This window comes from Crocodylus siamensis, chromosome 12, assembly GCF_052110815.1.
Source record: "Crocodylus siamensis isolate JL-2025a chromosome 12, ASM5211081v1, whole genome shotgun sequence".
Taxonomy (NCBI): domain Eukaryota; kingdom Metazoa; phylum Chordata; order Crocodylia; family Crocodylidae; genus Crocodylus; species Crocodylus siamensis.
In genome coordinates this window covers 1,923,608-1,937,050 of record NC_143406.1, presented here as the reverse complement: position 1 = coordinate 1,937,050, position 13,443 = coordinate 1,923,608, and the positions used below count along the sequence as shown (strand labels likewise).

General features: G+C 53.2%; 1 protein-coding gene across 13 annotated transcripts in view; it reads right to left on the bottom strand.

The window, feature by feature from the left end:
- Positions 1-12,847, bottom strand: part of PLEKHM2 (pleckstrin homology and RUN domain containing M2) — a 49,868-nt gene extending 37,021 nt beyond the window's left edge. For 12 of the 13 annotated variants that reach the window (XM_090023474.1, XM_090023475.1, XM_090023477.1 and 9 more), the window contains exon 1: positions 11,069-12,847. In XM_090023474.1, coding sequence (XP_089879600.1) covers positions 11,069-11,128 — 60 coding nt within the window. In that variant the 5' untranslated portion in view covers positions 11,129-12,847. Of the gene's footprint in view, positions 1-6,691; positions 6,794-11,068 lie in introns of all 13 variants that reach the window. The other variant, XM_090023479.1, reaches the window with a different exon arrangement.
- Positions 12,848-13,443: the final 596 nt, after the last annotated feature.

The window sequence follows — 13,443 nt, the reverse complement described above, 5'->3', positions numbered from 1 at the left end:
TCAGAGTCTGAGGTCAGAAGGGAGTGTTGCGACCATCTAGCCCAGCGGCTCCCAACCTTTTCATGCCGAGGACCGACAAAGTGTGGACTGGAAGTGGCTGCAGGCCAGCAGTGACTGGCACACTGCAGGCAGGCGGCCGACTCTTTTTTTTATACTTGGTATAAAAGAGGGCTGGCTGCCGGTCCACAGTATGGACCGGTCTGTAGTTTGCCGGTCCACGGTCACTTCTGGCCCAGCAGCCACCCTTCCCAGCCCAGGACTGGGCCGTGGCCCAAGGGTTAGGAACCCCTGATCCACCCTTCCCCCAAACCTGTAAATGTTTCCCAAATAGAAACCTGTCCTGTTTTAAAGACTGCACGCAAGGCGAACCAGTTCTCAAAATCAGTTTTTATTTCAAAGTTGAAACTAATGCAAATTAGATCTTGTTGTGCCTTTTCCAGCAAGACCTGAAAAATCCTCCAGTGGCTTCTCTCTATGCGGGTACCTGAAACACAGCAACCAGTCACCTTCCCACTTTCTCTAGGATACGTTCAGTATGCTGCGTGCCTTCAAGCTTAGACAGAAAGGCTTGTTTCCCAACCCCTGGATTACTTCTGCGGACCCCCTGGGACCTTTCTTTATGTCTACCCCCTTCTTCCACCACCCAAGACAACACCACGGTAGCCTAGCAGTAGCCTTGCCCGTGCCCAGATCGCTGCCATGCTGCTCCCTGATGTGCCCCTGGCAAGACAAGCACTTGGATTAAGAAAGCAAACACATATAGGGCAACTCCACGTAGACGCCCAGATCAGCTCTTGCACCTAATCACGATGTTCCTGCAGGGACTTGATTAGAAGTGAGGAAACACACGTATAACGTATAAAGCCCACTCCCGTGCCTGCAGTCCTTTGTTTAACAATGTTTCTGTTCCACTTGACAGGATTGCAAAAGAGCAGCTCTGTAGCCATGCAGCAAATGGAAGTGGAAGCTGGTATGCAACTTGAATTGCATCAGGCTTTTCTCAGTCTCCATTTTCACCCTCTCAACCCCGTGCAGAGCTGCTGCTAACCCAGCATTTGCAATACAGTGTGAAGGGGAGCATACTAGTATTTTCCTTTGAAAGTGCACCTGTCTCGCACCTATTGTCTCCTGTCCCCTCCAAACCTCACTCCCACATATTTGCATTTTCACAGGCCTGCATTTTGCATACTGGCTTCTAGTCTACCCAGGAGAGCACACAAAACACCACCAGATTCTCCCTAAGCCTGAAGAAGGGCCTTTGTGCCCAAAAGGTTGCAAAGAAAATTTTTTCCACCTGTTTAGTTGTTCTAATAAAAAATATCACATTGACCCAAAGAACCTTGCGTGCCTTTGAAGTCAATGCATCAATGCTCAGCTGGATTTGTTACTGGGGAACTAGGTTGGTGGCATACGTGAGGCATTTAGAGGATGAAAAAATATTCCCCACCCTCCACCCCCCGCCAGCTCTTTCACCCAACAGCGTGTGGCTGGTATACCGAGTCTGCGCAGAGCTGACGCTCAGAGACTGCTGCATGCTACCTGGTGGGCTGCAATAGTATGAAGCGTTTGCAGCATGAGCTAAACCATGTATTTTAAAGCTTGTGGCTCTCAGTGAATAGCTTGCAAAGCTTCATTTACTAGTGTGAACAAAACGACAATTAAAGAGCTGGCTCCAAAGCTTGGGGCATATCACACAGCAAGTAATGCTGGAGCTCCACCGGGAGATGAAGCATAAGGCTCAGGGCTCTTCTCCAGCTCTAGGAGAAGGAAGGTGCACAGCTGCTATCCAAGCACCATGCCCAGCTCTGAGGCAGGAACAGGGAACAGCAGATGAAAGCGATGGGTGCGAGCCGGGCCCGTCTCCTGGCCTGCTTGTCTTAGTCCTGGGGAAAGTCCAGGCGCAGCATGCCCTGAAGGCAACCCGCAGGTCGAAGAGGAGCCCCACACTGCGCTGCTCTGAGCCACCTCAGCCTATCCACCTCCTCAAAGGATGCCTCCATTTTAGCAGAATAAAAGGTATCATCTCCGAACCAAGAGTTCCAGATTTTTGCAATTCCATTTTAACATGAATTTTCAAGGGTGTGAATGTGAGTTTTCAAGGGCAGCAACATCGCTCTGTTCATCTCAGAGCAGAGACCAGAAGGCGTTTCTAAACTCATCCAGTAGCAATGCCAAGTTATTAACTCCTCCAGGTTTCTTTTATTGGATCACATTTCCCAGGGAAGATTGAACAGATTAGGAGATGGAGAACCTCATTCAACTCCTGCAGATCAATGCAGTTAGCCAATCAATAGTCCTATCTTCCAGGTCCCACACAAACTGGCTACTCCTGGCAACACAAACAGGAAAGAAAAACACATGAAGCTTCAACCGCTGCAACTCCTGCATAGCAAGAGGGTTAGGAACACAGTCAGGGGCTGCACGCCACCATTTTTACGGCAAGCATCTCAAGAAGCAGCAGTCCCAACACTCAACTTCCCATGCCCAAGACACAGGCAATCAGCACCACTTGCCTTAAAATCAAGTGCGCTGTCCAGATCATTTATGCAGATCTAGCAGCTTCTCTGATGGCCCATGACATACCTTGCCGCTACTTAGCAGGCTGCCACTGATGTCAAAACAGCCTCGAGAGGGACAACACAGCCATGATACAGCATGCCAAAATGGGAGCTTTGCCTAGCTGGACCTGAAACACTGGAGTGTAGATGCTGCACAGCGGAGAACAGCGTGGATGGAGGCTCCCTCATTTTTAAACAGCCGAGATGCAGAGCGGACTCTCAGGTTTCATAGTAGTTAAGGTCAGGAGAGACTTGAACAGATCATCTCGCCTGCCCCGCTGCCACAAGCAGGAATGAATGGTGGGTTCACAAGACCCCAGACAGGTGATCATCCAACCTCCTCTTGAATTTGCCCAAGGTAGGAGCGAGGACCACTTCCCTGGGAAGCTGGTTCCAGATTTTGGTCACCCCAACTGTAAAAAATTGCCTCCTGATCTCTAACCTAAACATACTCTCCATCAGCTTATTACCATTGTCCCCCATTACCCCAAGTGGTGCTGGGGGAAAAAGGGCTCTACCCATTTGCTGTTCATCTCCCCTGATGAGTTTGTAGGCAGCCACTAGGTCCCCCCTCAGCCTCCTCTTGCTGAGGCTGAACAGGCTCAGGTCCCTCAGTCTCTCCTTGTAGGGCCTGCCCTGCTGCCCTCTCACCAAATGGGTGGCCCTCCTCTGACCCCTCTCCAGGCTGGCCACATCCCTCTTGAAGTGCGGCGCCCAGTACTGGACGCAGCGCTCCAACTGTGGCCTGACCAGTGCCGCATAGAGGGGGAGGATCACCTCTCTGGACCGGCTTGAGATGCATCTTTAGATGCATGACAAGATATGGTTGGCCTTGCTGGCTGCAGACTGGCATTGGTGGCCCGTGTTCATCCTGGAGTCCGTAATGACCCCAAGGTCCCCCTCCGCCTCTGTGCTCTCAAGGAGGCAGCTCCCCAGCCTGTCCGTGCGCCGTGGATTCCTTCTCCCCAGGTGCAGCACCCTGCATTTGTCTACGGCCAATCCCATCCTATTCTCATCTGCCCACTTTTGTAGTCTGTCTAAGTCTAGTTGCAGCCTCTCTCCCTACAAGCGTGTCCACCTCGACAATGTGCTTTCAACCCCCTCATCCAAGTCGCTGATGAAGTTAAGGAGCGTGGGCCCGAGGACTGAGCCCTAGGGGACCCCACTGCCCCCATCTCGCCAGGTTGAGTACGACCCGTCCACCACCACTCTCTGGGTGCGCTCCATCAGCCAGTTCTTTACCCGTCCAACTGTGTAGGCATCAATGCCACAGTCACCTAACTTATTGATGAGAATGGGGTGAGAGACAGTGTCAAAGGCCTTCCCCACTGTCGCACGCATGTGAATTTCCAACGCCCAAATAATTTGTATTTTCGTTTAGGTTTGCTATTTGTGACAGCTAAAATCACACTGCTGCCTGCAGCTGCACTTGCCAAACACTGACTGTGGCCAGGCATGAACTGGTGCCGGTGACACCTGTTTGCAGCAGCCTTTTCACGTGCCACTGCATGCACGCGTTATGAAAGAAAAGCTGAAACCTCCTCGTCTTTGCCAGCCAGGTCCAAGCAGCCTGCTAGCGGCACTGTTTATCTCACATGGAGGATCGAGACTCAGGGCTGACATATGACTGCTGTGGAGAAGGATCCCAATGTTACAGAAGGAGGCATGAAAGGTCACAAGTCTTTCAGCACAAGAGAGGCACAGATTCCACGGGAAAGAAAAACAACCGGGGCTGGAAAACACATTAGGACAAGCAAACAAGCAGGTTCGCAGGGGCTATGACCGCTGTCTGCTAAAACATTGGATTAGAAACATCTGGTGCCCACCACAATGGCTAAGATATGATGCTTTTGCAGTCCTGTTTGTACCGACATGACTGTCTTTACATGCAGCAGCAGCCTGTACTGTTTCCTTCGGGCCCAATGCTGCTTCCAGTCCTGGTGTCAAATGAATATGAAGGCAAGGTAGATTTGCACCTTATGAGCTAAATCAGAGATGAACAGAATAAGATTTCATAAGCGCTGGACTTACTTCATCAGATGCCGTAAAGGGAAATGAATATGACACAGCTGAGGAATGCCAGGCACTTCGAGTTCAAAGGCTGCTTCTTACCCCAGGCAGTGGCCCTCCATCCTCCCCACATGTCTGAAGCCTGCTTTGTCAGCTGCCTCCTGCTGAAAAGCCTTGGGAGGTCAGAGGGAGAGAGGCTCAAGGGATGCTGGCTGCCGCTCCCGGGACAAGATCCATCGGGCTGTCGGTACACGCCTGCTCAACAAGCCATCCGGGGAAGGCTCTCTGCTGGGGGCAGGCAAAGCAAGCGAGGTACCTTTTTCAAAGCACCCTTGCTGCTCTGTCCAGCAGCAGATGCTCAAGTGAGCGCTAGGAATTTCTTTAGCCCGCAGCGTGACATGACTTCATTTTAGCTTCTGGGAAAATTCAGTCCACTTGAATGTGAACAGTAAAGTCCAAGTTCAAGTTCATCTCTGCATTAGGATGTGACATCTGGTATCAAGAGAGAAACCTTGAAATGGCTCATGTAAGGAATAAACTGCCATGCCTTAAGGAGGGTTGCCTTAGCAGTCTGCATTGCATATTATTAGCAGCTCATCCTCTCAATTAAGTTATGAACCACATTTGGGAGGCCTATGAATGCATTTGGAGGACAAATGGCAAAGAAGGTCTCAGACTGTGGGGTACCCCTGAAGGCTTTGCAGAAGGGGTGTAAAATACCTGAACTCTCCTTGGGTATTCGTGACCGATTTGTAAGTCAGTACATGTGTAATCCTATCATTACAATCGTTTCCACAAGGGATTTTGTGAAAAGGCTCAAGACCCCCTAGACTACACCTGTACAAACAGGTTCTCCTGGAATAGTCTCCCCATCATTTATAACAGATGTTGTAGGAGGAAAAATATGTGACTCCTTTCCCTCTTCCCACCCTGTCTGTGCCTGGCTCCCTGTGATCAAAGACCCGAGGAAGAATGTCTTGCACTGGAAAGCTGGTCTAACACTATCCTGATTACATGAGAGTTCAATAACAGAGATGACCCTAAGAAATCTTTGCCGCTTGAGTGGTTCCATACACAAAGTTTATAGCATAACTGTTAGTTTATATTAAGTTTTATGCAGTTTATAACATTTAATATGCAGACACCTGGAGGTGCCCTTAAGGAAGGAGATGGAGACACTGATCCTTAGTTGCGTTCCAGTCTTTTTGTTCTATTCACAGGCTTGCTCTCCAAGACAGTGCCTCTGTAGCTGTCACGGTCACTCCAGCATAGGAGACCTCCTGGTCATATATAACTGGTGCAGTACAGGACATGCACTGCAGTGGCAGACAGGGGACATGGCCCCATTTTACACTGTCACTGTTGGCATGATCTACAGCAGTCCCTTGGCTGCTCTAATTTACACCCAAGGACTGGCCCAGTGCACAGGGAGTGCAGTGTAAGATGATGAAGCTAGCTGAAGACGACATCTATGCATGCACATACGGTCCCCACGTTTTGCTGTGCACTCCTCGGCTGTAGCTGAGGATTGGGACCAGAGAGACTGCAGGACACTAGCAGGCAGCAACCCGACATGCCAGTGAATGTACTGCAAGCAAGCGTCTCAAAGGGGAGCGGACAACGTCATATATCCTGAAGCTACATTTTCATGGCACCTGCCTTTTTGTAAAGAGCCTTTAAAAGACTAAGATGATTTTTTCCATGAGTTAAGAGACTTCAAGTGAAACCTTACAGATGCGGCAAAGAACTACAACCCACGCTCAACTGTCTTTCTTAACAGACCGTCTAAGGGAAACGTTTAACAGCCTGGCTACTGAGGCTGGAGCATGGTAACTGCATGCATGGAAAGGATCAGAGCTGTTGCTTTGCAGAAGTTTGCTGGACTGATCTACTTCAGCTCCAAACATGTATTCATTCACAATGCTACAAGAGGCCTTGACTTAAAATCCCTTTTTTCATTGTCCACTTTGGGGTCACAGATCATGCACTGGGCTGCTGCTGCAGCCATTCTGGACTAATACAAGTCATTGTACCTACTACCAGAAGTTGCACTGCATCTGCTAAAGGGCAAACGTATAGGAAGCACGGGGGAAGCCCCATGTGTTAAACTACGCGTGACCTACCATGCCATTCTGCGGCAGATCCCGGACGACCACAAATCCTAGAAGGGACACAGGAGATGCCCATCTGCCTTACACGTGAGGTCGGTGAAAGTCCTCCTGCAACTAAGTGGAATTTGTGTGGGTGAGAAGGACCCCAGATATCAAAAAAAAAAAACCCACCAGCAAAGGAGGGCGACACCGCATCACGTTCGCGCCGCACTGCCCATTGGGGCAATGACCCTCTCAAGCTACTGCGGAGAAACGGGCTTTCCCTTTTGCTGCAGATGGCCTCACACGTGCTAGACCACAAAGAGGAAACCCCTTCTGAACTGCTGCCGCCTGGCTTCCCCTGAGACCTGAAGAACAGCTCATTCGAGCACCTGTGGGTAGCGGGCAGGCTGCTTGTCCCAAAAGCAGAGAGAAGTTTATGGCGGGGCCAAGAGAAGGAGAGGGCACAGCAGAGCCCACTTCCAATGGAGAGGAGCACACAGAGCCCAAGAGCTCAGGAAAGCGCAGCAACTTCCTCCTTGCTTTCCTCCTGGAAAAAAAAAGTGTCTGTAGCTGTGAGAAAGGGCAGAGACAACCTGTGGGCAAAGTCCCTCCAGGGCTGAACGATGAGCACAAGGAGGTGTGCCAGGTACCAGGGACAGATGTGCAGGTGCAAGAAGATGAGAGTTAGGGGCAAATGGGGATGCATTAGATATAACATTCGTACGTGTGGGGCTAAGGGACACAGAGCTGATCTTGGGCTGGATATAGGTGGATGTGGGGGGCACAGAATAAATCAGTGGTGTTTTGGAAGTTGGGGGAGAAACTGGAAGCTCCCATGCACTCAAGAAGCCCGGCCTAATTGATCTCATTAGGTCCATTAGTGAGAGCTCCTGTGGCAAGGGGCCAAAATCCAGCCATCTACCATATATGTGCCAGGAGTCAGCAGTACTGCAGTTCTCACATACACACTGAGGAGGGGAAGATGAGTTTGAAAAAATCAGAAGAAAAACCAAAATTCATTATTTTGGGATGGACCAAAAGTGTGATTTTCTTTTATAGTCAGCCATAGTGGGCATGCCTTCAGGAATCCATATTCCGGCTCCTCGATCAAGCCAGGCAGGTTACAAATGCCTGCGCTGCAATGGAGATTTCAGTTTCGTGCCATCCTGGTCACTGTCATCATGAGACACAGCACTTTGCATTTCATTCCCTGGTTTGAAAGTATCTCAGGCCAACAATGTTTGTGTGGGGCTGCTAAGAGAAGGTCGATTGGTGGCATGTATGCAAATGTACGCATCTACCCCACGCCTATCACTGCACAGCATGTGTCAAGGCACCAGTCACCACAAAGCACCCAGCTAACATGCGTACATGTGATTATCTTGACCATCGGACCAGCAAGTTCCACAGCGAAGCCAGAAACCAGATCATCTGCTTTTTCAAGTGCATCTACAGCAGGACTGGGACATCCACGTCAGGAAGCGCGCAACATCTCTAACTGCATGGACCTGCTCTGCATACAAATATCTTCAGACCCCCATGCCAATAGCCTCAGGCCTCTAACAGACCCTCAGCATTTTAAAATAAGTCACCTACAAATTGTCACGCTTGGCACCATTCCTGTCTCGAGCATCCCCACAAGCAAGAACCGGGGGTTCAGCTTTGTGTTGAGACGCACGAGATGGGCAGGTGATAAAGCAGAGGGAGTGAAGGAGAACTGATGAGCCCCATCACTAAACCATCCAAGCAATTCCTGCAAACATGTCTGTCCTTGAACTTATCTCCAACAGGCAAGACAAAGCCAAGAAGTTTCAGACAGTAAGTCAACGCTTCACTCCCAATCCCTCTGAACATTTGCTTTCCACTCTCAACAGGAGCGCAATATCGGTGCAGAGCACACCAACAAGACAGACCACGTGCAAAGAGCTCCTGTTCCAGCTGCAGTAAGTGTGGCCCTATCCTGCCCCTGCTGAGCCTCCTCAGCTAGTCTGCAAGTTGAGGAAAACTGAGGGCACGAGGCATCTGGCTGCTGACACCGTACCCCTCTCTAGCCCCAAATTTCTGCCTAAGCCTCCCTGCGCCTGGAGCCCACTGCTGCGCCACTGCAGTCCACAGCACAACCCTCCTGTGGATGTGGACGACGATGCGGGACCGAGTGCCTGAGCACATCCACTCTTGCCATGCCTGGCTATACGACACCAGTCTTGTTCATGCCAGAACACAATCTGCCTCGTACATAGCTACAACACACACTCGGCAGATTACTGCTCCTATGCCAGGATTTTCGACACCCCCCTTGTGATCCCCCAGTCAGGCTTCTCTCCCTTCTTGTACTTGATCTATGGCTTTTCGAAATACTTCTTTCCAATTAGATTTACTCCCTTGTTTTCCACCTCCTGCTTGATGCTTTGCACATGATTCTTAATTACTCCTTGGGCCAAGGGGGGAGGGGGAGGGAGAAATCTCCTCCACTCTTTCCCAGCCCTTGAAAAAAATCTATATGCGCCTACCTGCCAGTAGCAAGGGGGAAGCTTTCCCTGGCAAGTGAGGGAGCTGCAAACATCAGTTCTTGCAGAATGTATTTGATACCTTCATTCTGGGGGAATGCAAAAAATCCTGCAGACCCAAGAGCTTGATCCTGATGAACAGCCACCCATGAAACTCAAAAGTGAAATCCACTGAGATCAATGCCATTACACCCGAGTAACATCGAATTCAGGCCCTGCTTTTCAGATAATACGGAGGAAGCCTGCAGCACAGAGGGCTGCTCAGATCAAATTCCCAGTGTGCAACAAAACACAACTGACAACATTTGGTCAAGTTTTACTTTTGCTAGTCAAAACCATGCAGGGAAACGGGGAGGCTTGTGGCCTTTTGGAAGATAAGCAACAGAGTCACTGCAGCTGTTGCTCCTAGACTCTACCGATGGTTTCCCTCGCCCTGCACACTGCTCGTGTCAACTTCTGGATGCTCCATTTCATCCCAGCTATTTTCTGTAAGTCCGATTTAGGACAGATACGAAGGTGAGTTCTCTCGGGTCTTACAATCAAAGGTCAAATAAAATCCTCTCTGATATTAGAAATACCTCCGTGCAGTCTGATGCAATTCAGAATGATCCGCAGTCGCCATCCACGACTGTCCAAGAAAAAGCAGAGGTTGACAGAGGCTGGGACAGGGGTGATTTTTTAGCGCTGTGCCTCAGCCTTGCCAGGCTGTGCTTCCAGCAAATGGGGAATGAACAACCGGCTCCGATCTGCGACACGAGCATGGCCTCGCTCGAGTACCGCTAGTCCAGTAACCAAGCTGGGCTGGAGACTGAAAAGCGGAGCCAGACCCCCCAAGGAATGCAGGAAGCTCTGTAAAAATAGCTCCCTGGTAAGTCGAGGGTAGCCAGGCCCCGATGGGAGCACAGCTCCTGTCCAGGGGCTAGAGACAGGGTTGGGCTACAGCCCAAAATAGGACTCGTGCTGCTGGAGCAGGGGAAGGAGGGGATGTTTTAACCTGAGCCCACCCACACTATATTTCTGCGAGGGATTGATCTGGCTAGAAGTGTCTGCCGTTGCCAATACGAGCGGCTGCGCTCCTAGCACGGAGAGGCTCCTGCCCTGGCCTGTGGGATTAGATGGACAGAGTAAAGGATGCGGCATTTTCACACCACTTTTACACGCGCACAGGCCGGAGCGGTGGAGACTAACTGTACGGGAAACACCCTGCAGCCAGCACCGCGGTGGGCTCGGGAGGGGACTCTTGAGAGTTGCGCTAATGTGTCTGCTCTCCCACAGCTGTGCAAAGGAGCACCTTCCCAGGCGCAACTGCGCCGAGCGCGGACACCCGTGAGGCTGGGGAGCCGCGAGCTGACCCGCCCCGGGTCACGCAGCAGTCGCGATGGCGCTGGCTACCCTGAAACCTCCGATTTCCAGCCTCTGCTTCCACTGCAGGCTCCTCCTGGGCGAGATGCACGGCTAGGGGCTGTGTGCAGGGGCACGGAGGGGGAAGAGCTAGGGGACCGCGCCCTCGTAGCATCCTTTCCTGCCACCCAGCACCGGGAATCGCCCGGGTCGGTCCTGCGCGGCCCTGCAGCGCGCAGCTCGGCTTCACGCAAGCAGGCAGGTCCGGCGCGGCGCGAAGCGCGCCCCGCCCGCGCCCCCCGGCCTGCACGGCTCCGAGAGCGGGGCCTGCCCCGTCCAGCGCCGCTCAGCACCGGCCCCGCCCCGCCCCAGCCAGGCCCCGTGCGGGGTCAGGCCCGGCTCCAAGCCCCGGGCCCGAGCTGCACGGCGCTTCATCCCAGCTCCTCTCCCTCGCGGCCCCCGCCAGCGGAGGCTCGTCACCGCGCGGCTTCCCAGCGTTTCACCCCCAACCCTCCTCCTGGCGGCCCCCAGGCTGGGGGGCTTGCCCCCCGGGCCTCACCTTCTTGACGGAGAGGGAGATGTTGTGCAGGATGCGGTCCTTCACCTCGCCCGGCTCCATGCCCGGCGCGGCGCGGCCCGGCGGAGACGCTCGGGCGGCCTCGTGACGGGAGCTGCGCGGCCAGGAACTGAGGTCAGCGGGGCGGAGCCGCGGCCCCGCCCCGCCCCGCGGCCCGGCCCGGCCCGGCCGCTCGCGCGCCCCTCGCGCGAGGCTGGGGGTGCCAGCGCCGGCGGGCCGCCCCAGCGGGGCTCGCACGTGTGCAGACGTGGTGCGCCACGCAGCCGCGGACGTGCCGCCCGCTTTCCCCGGGCCGGCTCTCGCCCGCGCTGCCCGAGACGAGGAGGCCGGGCCCGGCGTGCGAAGCGCGGCCTGCCGGGAGAGGTCCCGAGCAACACAGCGGCGGAAACCCGCAGCGTTGCCTGTTCGGCCCGTTATAATCCCTCCGGCTCCTGAATCCCATCCGCGCGAGCGGGGCGGGACCCGGCTGCTCTTCTCGCCCGAGGGTTTGGTGGCGGCCGGGCCTGGTTCCTCTCTTCAGTGACCCGAGGAAACGTCGCGCGGCCCGAGCTCGTCCCGCCTCATTTCAGCGACAGGTTACCCCAGCTCACCCCCCCTTTGCGAAAGGGGCTTGCAGGGGGAGAGCTTGAATTATGCACATGCCAAAGCACCCTGCTGCAAGGAGGGGCTATGCCTAGGCCTGCGATGCTGCCCCTCCCTGGATGAAGCCCAATTCATAGTCATATGGAAGGGGGTAATGGCCACAAAGCAAGCACGGCGTGGGTGAAGCGTGCCAGAGCCCTGGAGACCGAGCCAGCCCCGGCGGATGGAGGCAGAACGAGATGCAGTCAGCTTAGAAAAGGGCACATTTTTAACAGTGAGGGCAATTAACTCCTGGGATCATTTACATAGGGACCAAGTCTAAATCCAGACTGCCGTATACCATCCTGAGCCTCCAACAGAAGCCATAGGCTCGCTGCAGTTATTACCGGGGATGTTGTTTGGCCTCCTAACCAGAGGTCCTACTAATCTCGCCTAGCCTTAACCATCTGTGGCGCTCCATTAATCTGGCACCGGAAGCATCTGTCGGTAACCTGGCAGGGGAAAGACTGTGTCCGTGAAGGCAGCTCTGCTGTAGCACAGCCGGGGAGAACTGCTCTTCTGGCGTGGTTCAGGACCCGCCGAGGCGCAGCGGGCTTAAGCCCACTTTATGGAAAGGGGAGACTCCTCCCCACCAGGGCTGTGCAAGGATTTGGACTGCGCTCTGGGGACACTTTGGTGTCTGAAGCAGCATGTCCAGACCGAAGCGCTGGCTTCGTTAGGCTTTCCGAACTGCCTCGGAAATCCGGCCGTAGGGTATAATGGGGGGATCAATGAAATATCTGTAACTTTGTTGGGTTTTTGTCTGATTTGGATTAAACTTGCAGGGATGGTAGCCTCTGCTGAGAGCATGAAGCCTGCCAGGTTTCAGGGAGCTGGGTGCAGGGGCTTGGGGGAACTGCCCCTCAAGCTGTTGACAGGCAAAACTCGTGCCATGGGTGGCGCTGCGTGTGTTAAGGCGCAGCGGGGTGACAGCTGTAGGGATGGTGGCCCCTGCTGCAGCCATGATGCCTGCCAGCTGCCACAGATCCCTAGCTGCTGACAAGCAAAACTTGTGACAAGGGTACTCGTGCAACTGTGTCCGTCTTGGGGCCATTGATTGTCTGTATTGGTTATTTCCTGCAGTTTTGACCCCGCTGTGGTGTAACACATATTTCATTGATTCCCCATTATAGCCTATGGCCAGATCTCCGAGGCAGCTTCGGAGCCGCCTTGGCTAGATCGAAGTAGAAAGCTGGTCCGGAGCTCCAGATCAGATCCCTGGCATCCGAAGCGGCCGGATCCAAAGCCTACTCCCACAGGCCTACTGCCTACCTTGCTCCCGCAGCCGTATGGCTGAGGGCATCCGGACCCCAAGCCTCCAGGCTCGCGCCTGCGTGTAGGATGCTCACCAAAGGATTTGGAAACATCTGCGGCCCCAGGTGGGGTGGAGGATGTTTTCTGGTAGTAGGGCCACTTGTGGTTCTGGACTGCCTTATGAATTTGGAATTTGATTTGGCTATTTTGGCTTGGAACACAGATGAATTTAATAAAAAGATAAAATGAAATCGACTACCAGAACAGCATAAGACAGACTCCCTTCCTGGGCAACATGCACCAATCTAGACCTGCAGCTACCTGTAAGAGTGAAACCAAGAGGAGCATCGCTTCAGTCTGTTCATTGTGTAATCTCTCTACTGAGAATACCATACAGTCTGCCTGAGGGGCATGAGTAGGGTGGCCATCATAGAGGTCAGCTCGGTTGTCCTCTGTCCTCTATTGATATGAAACCCAACACC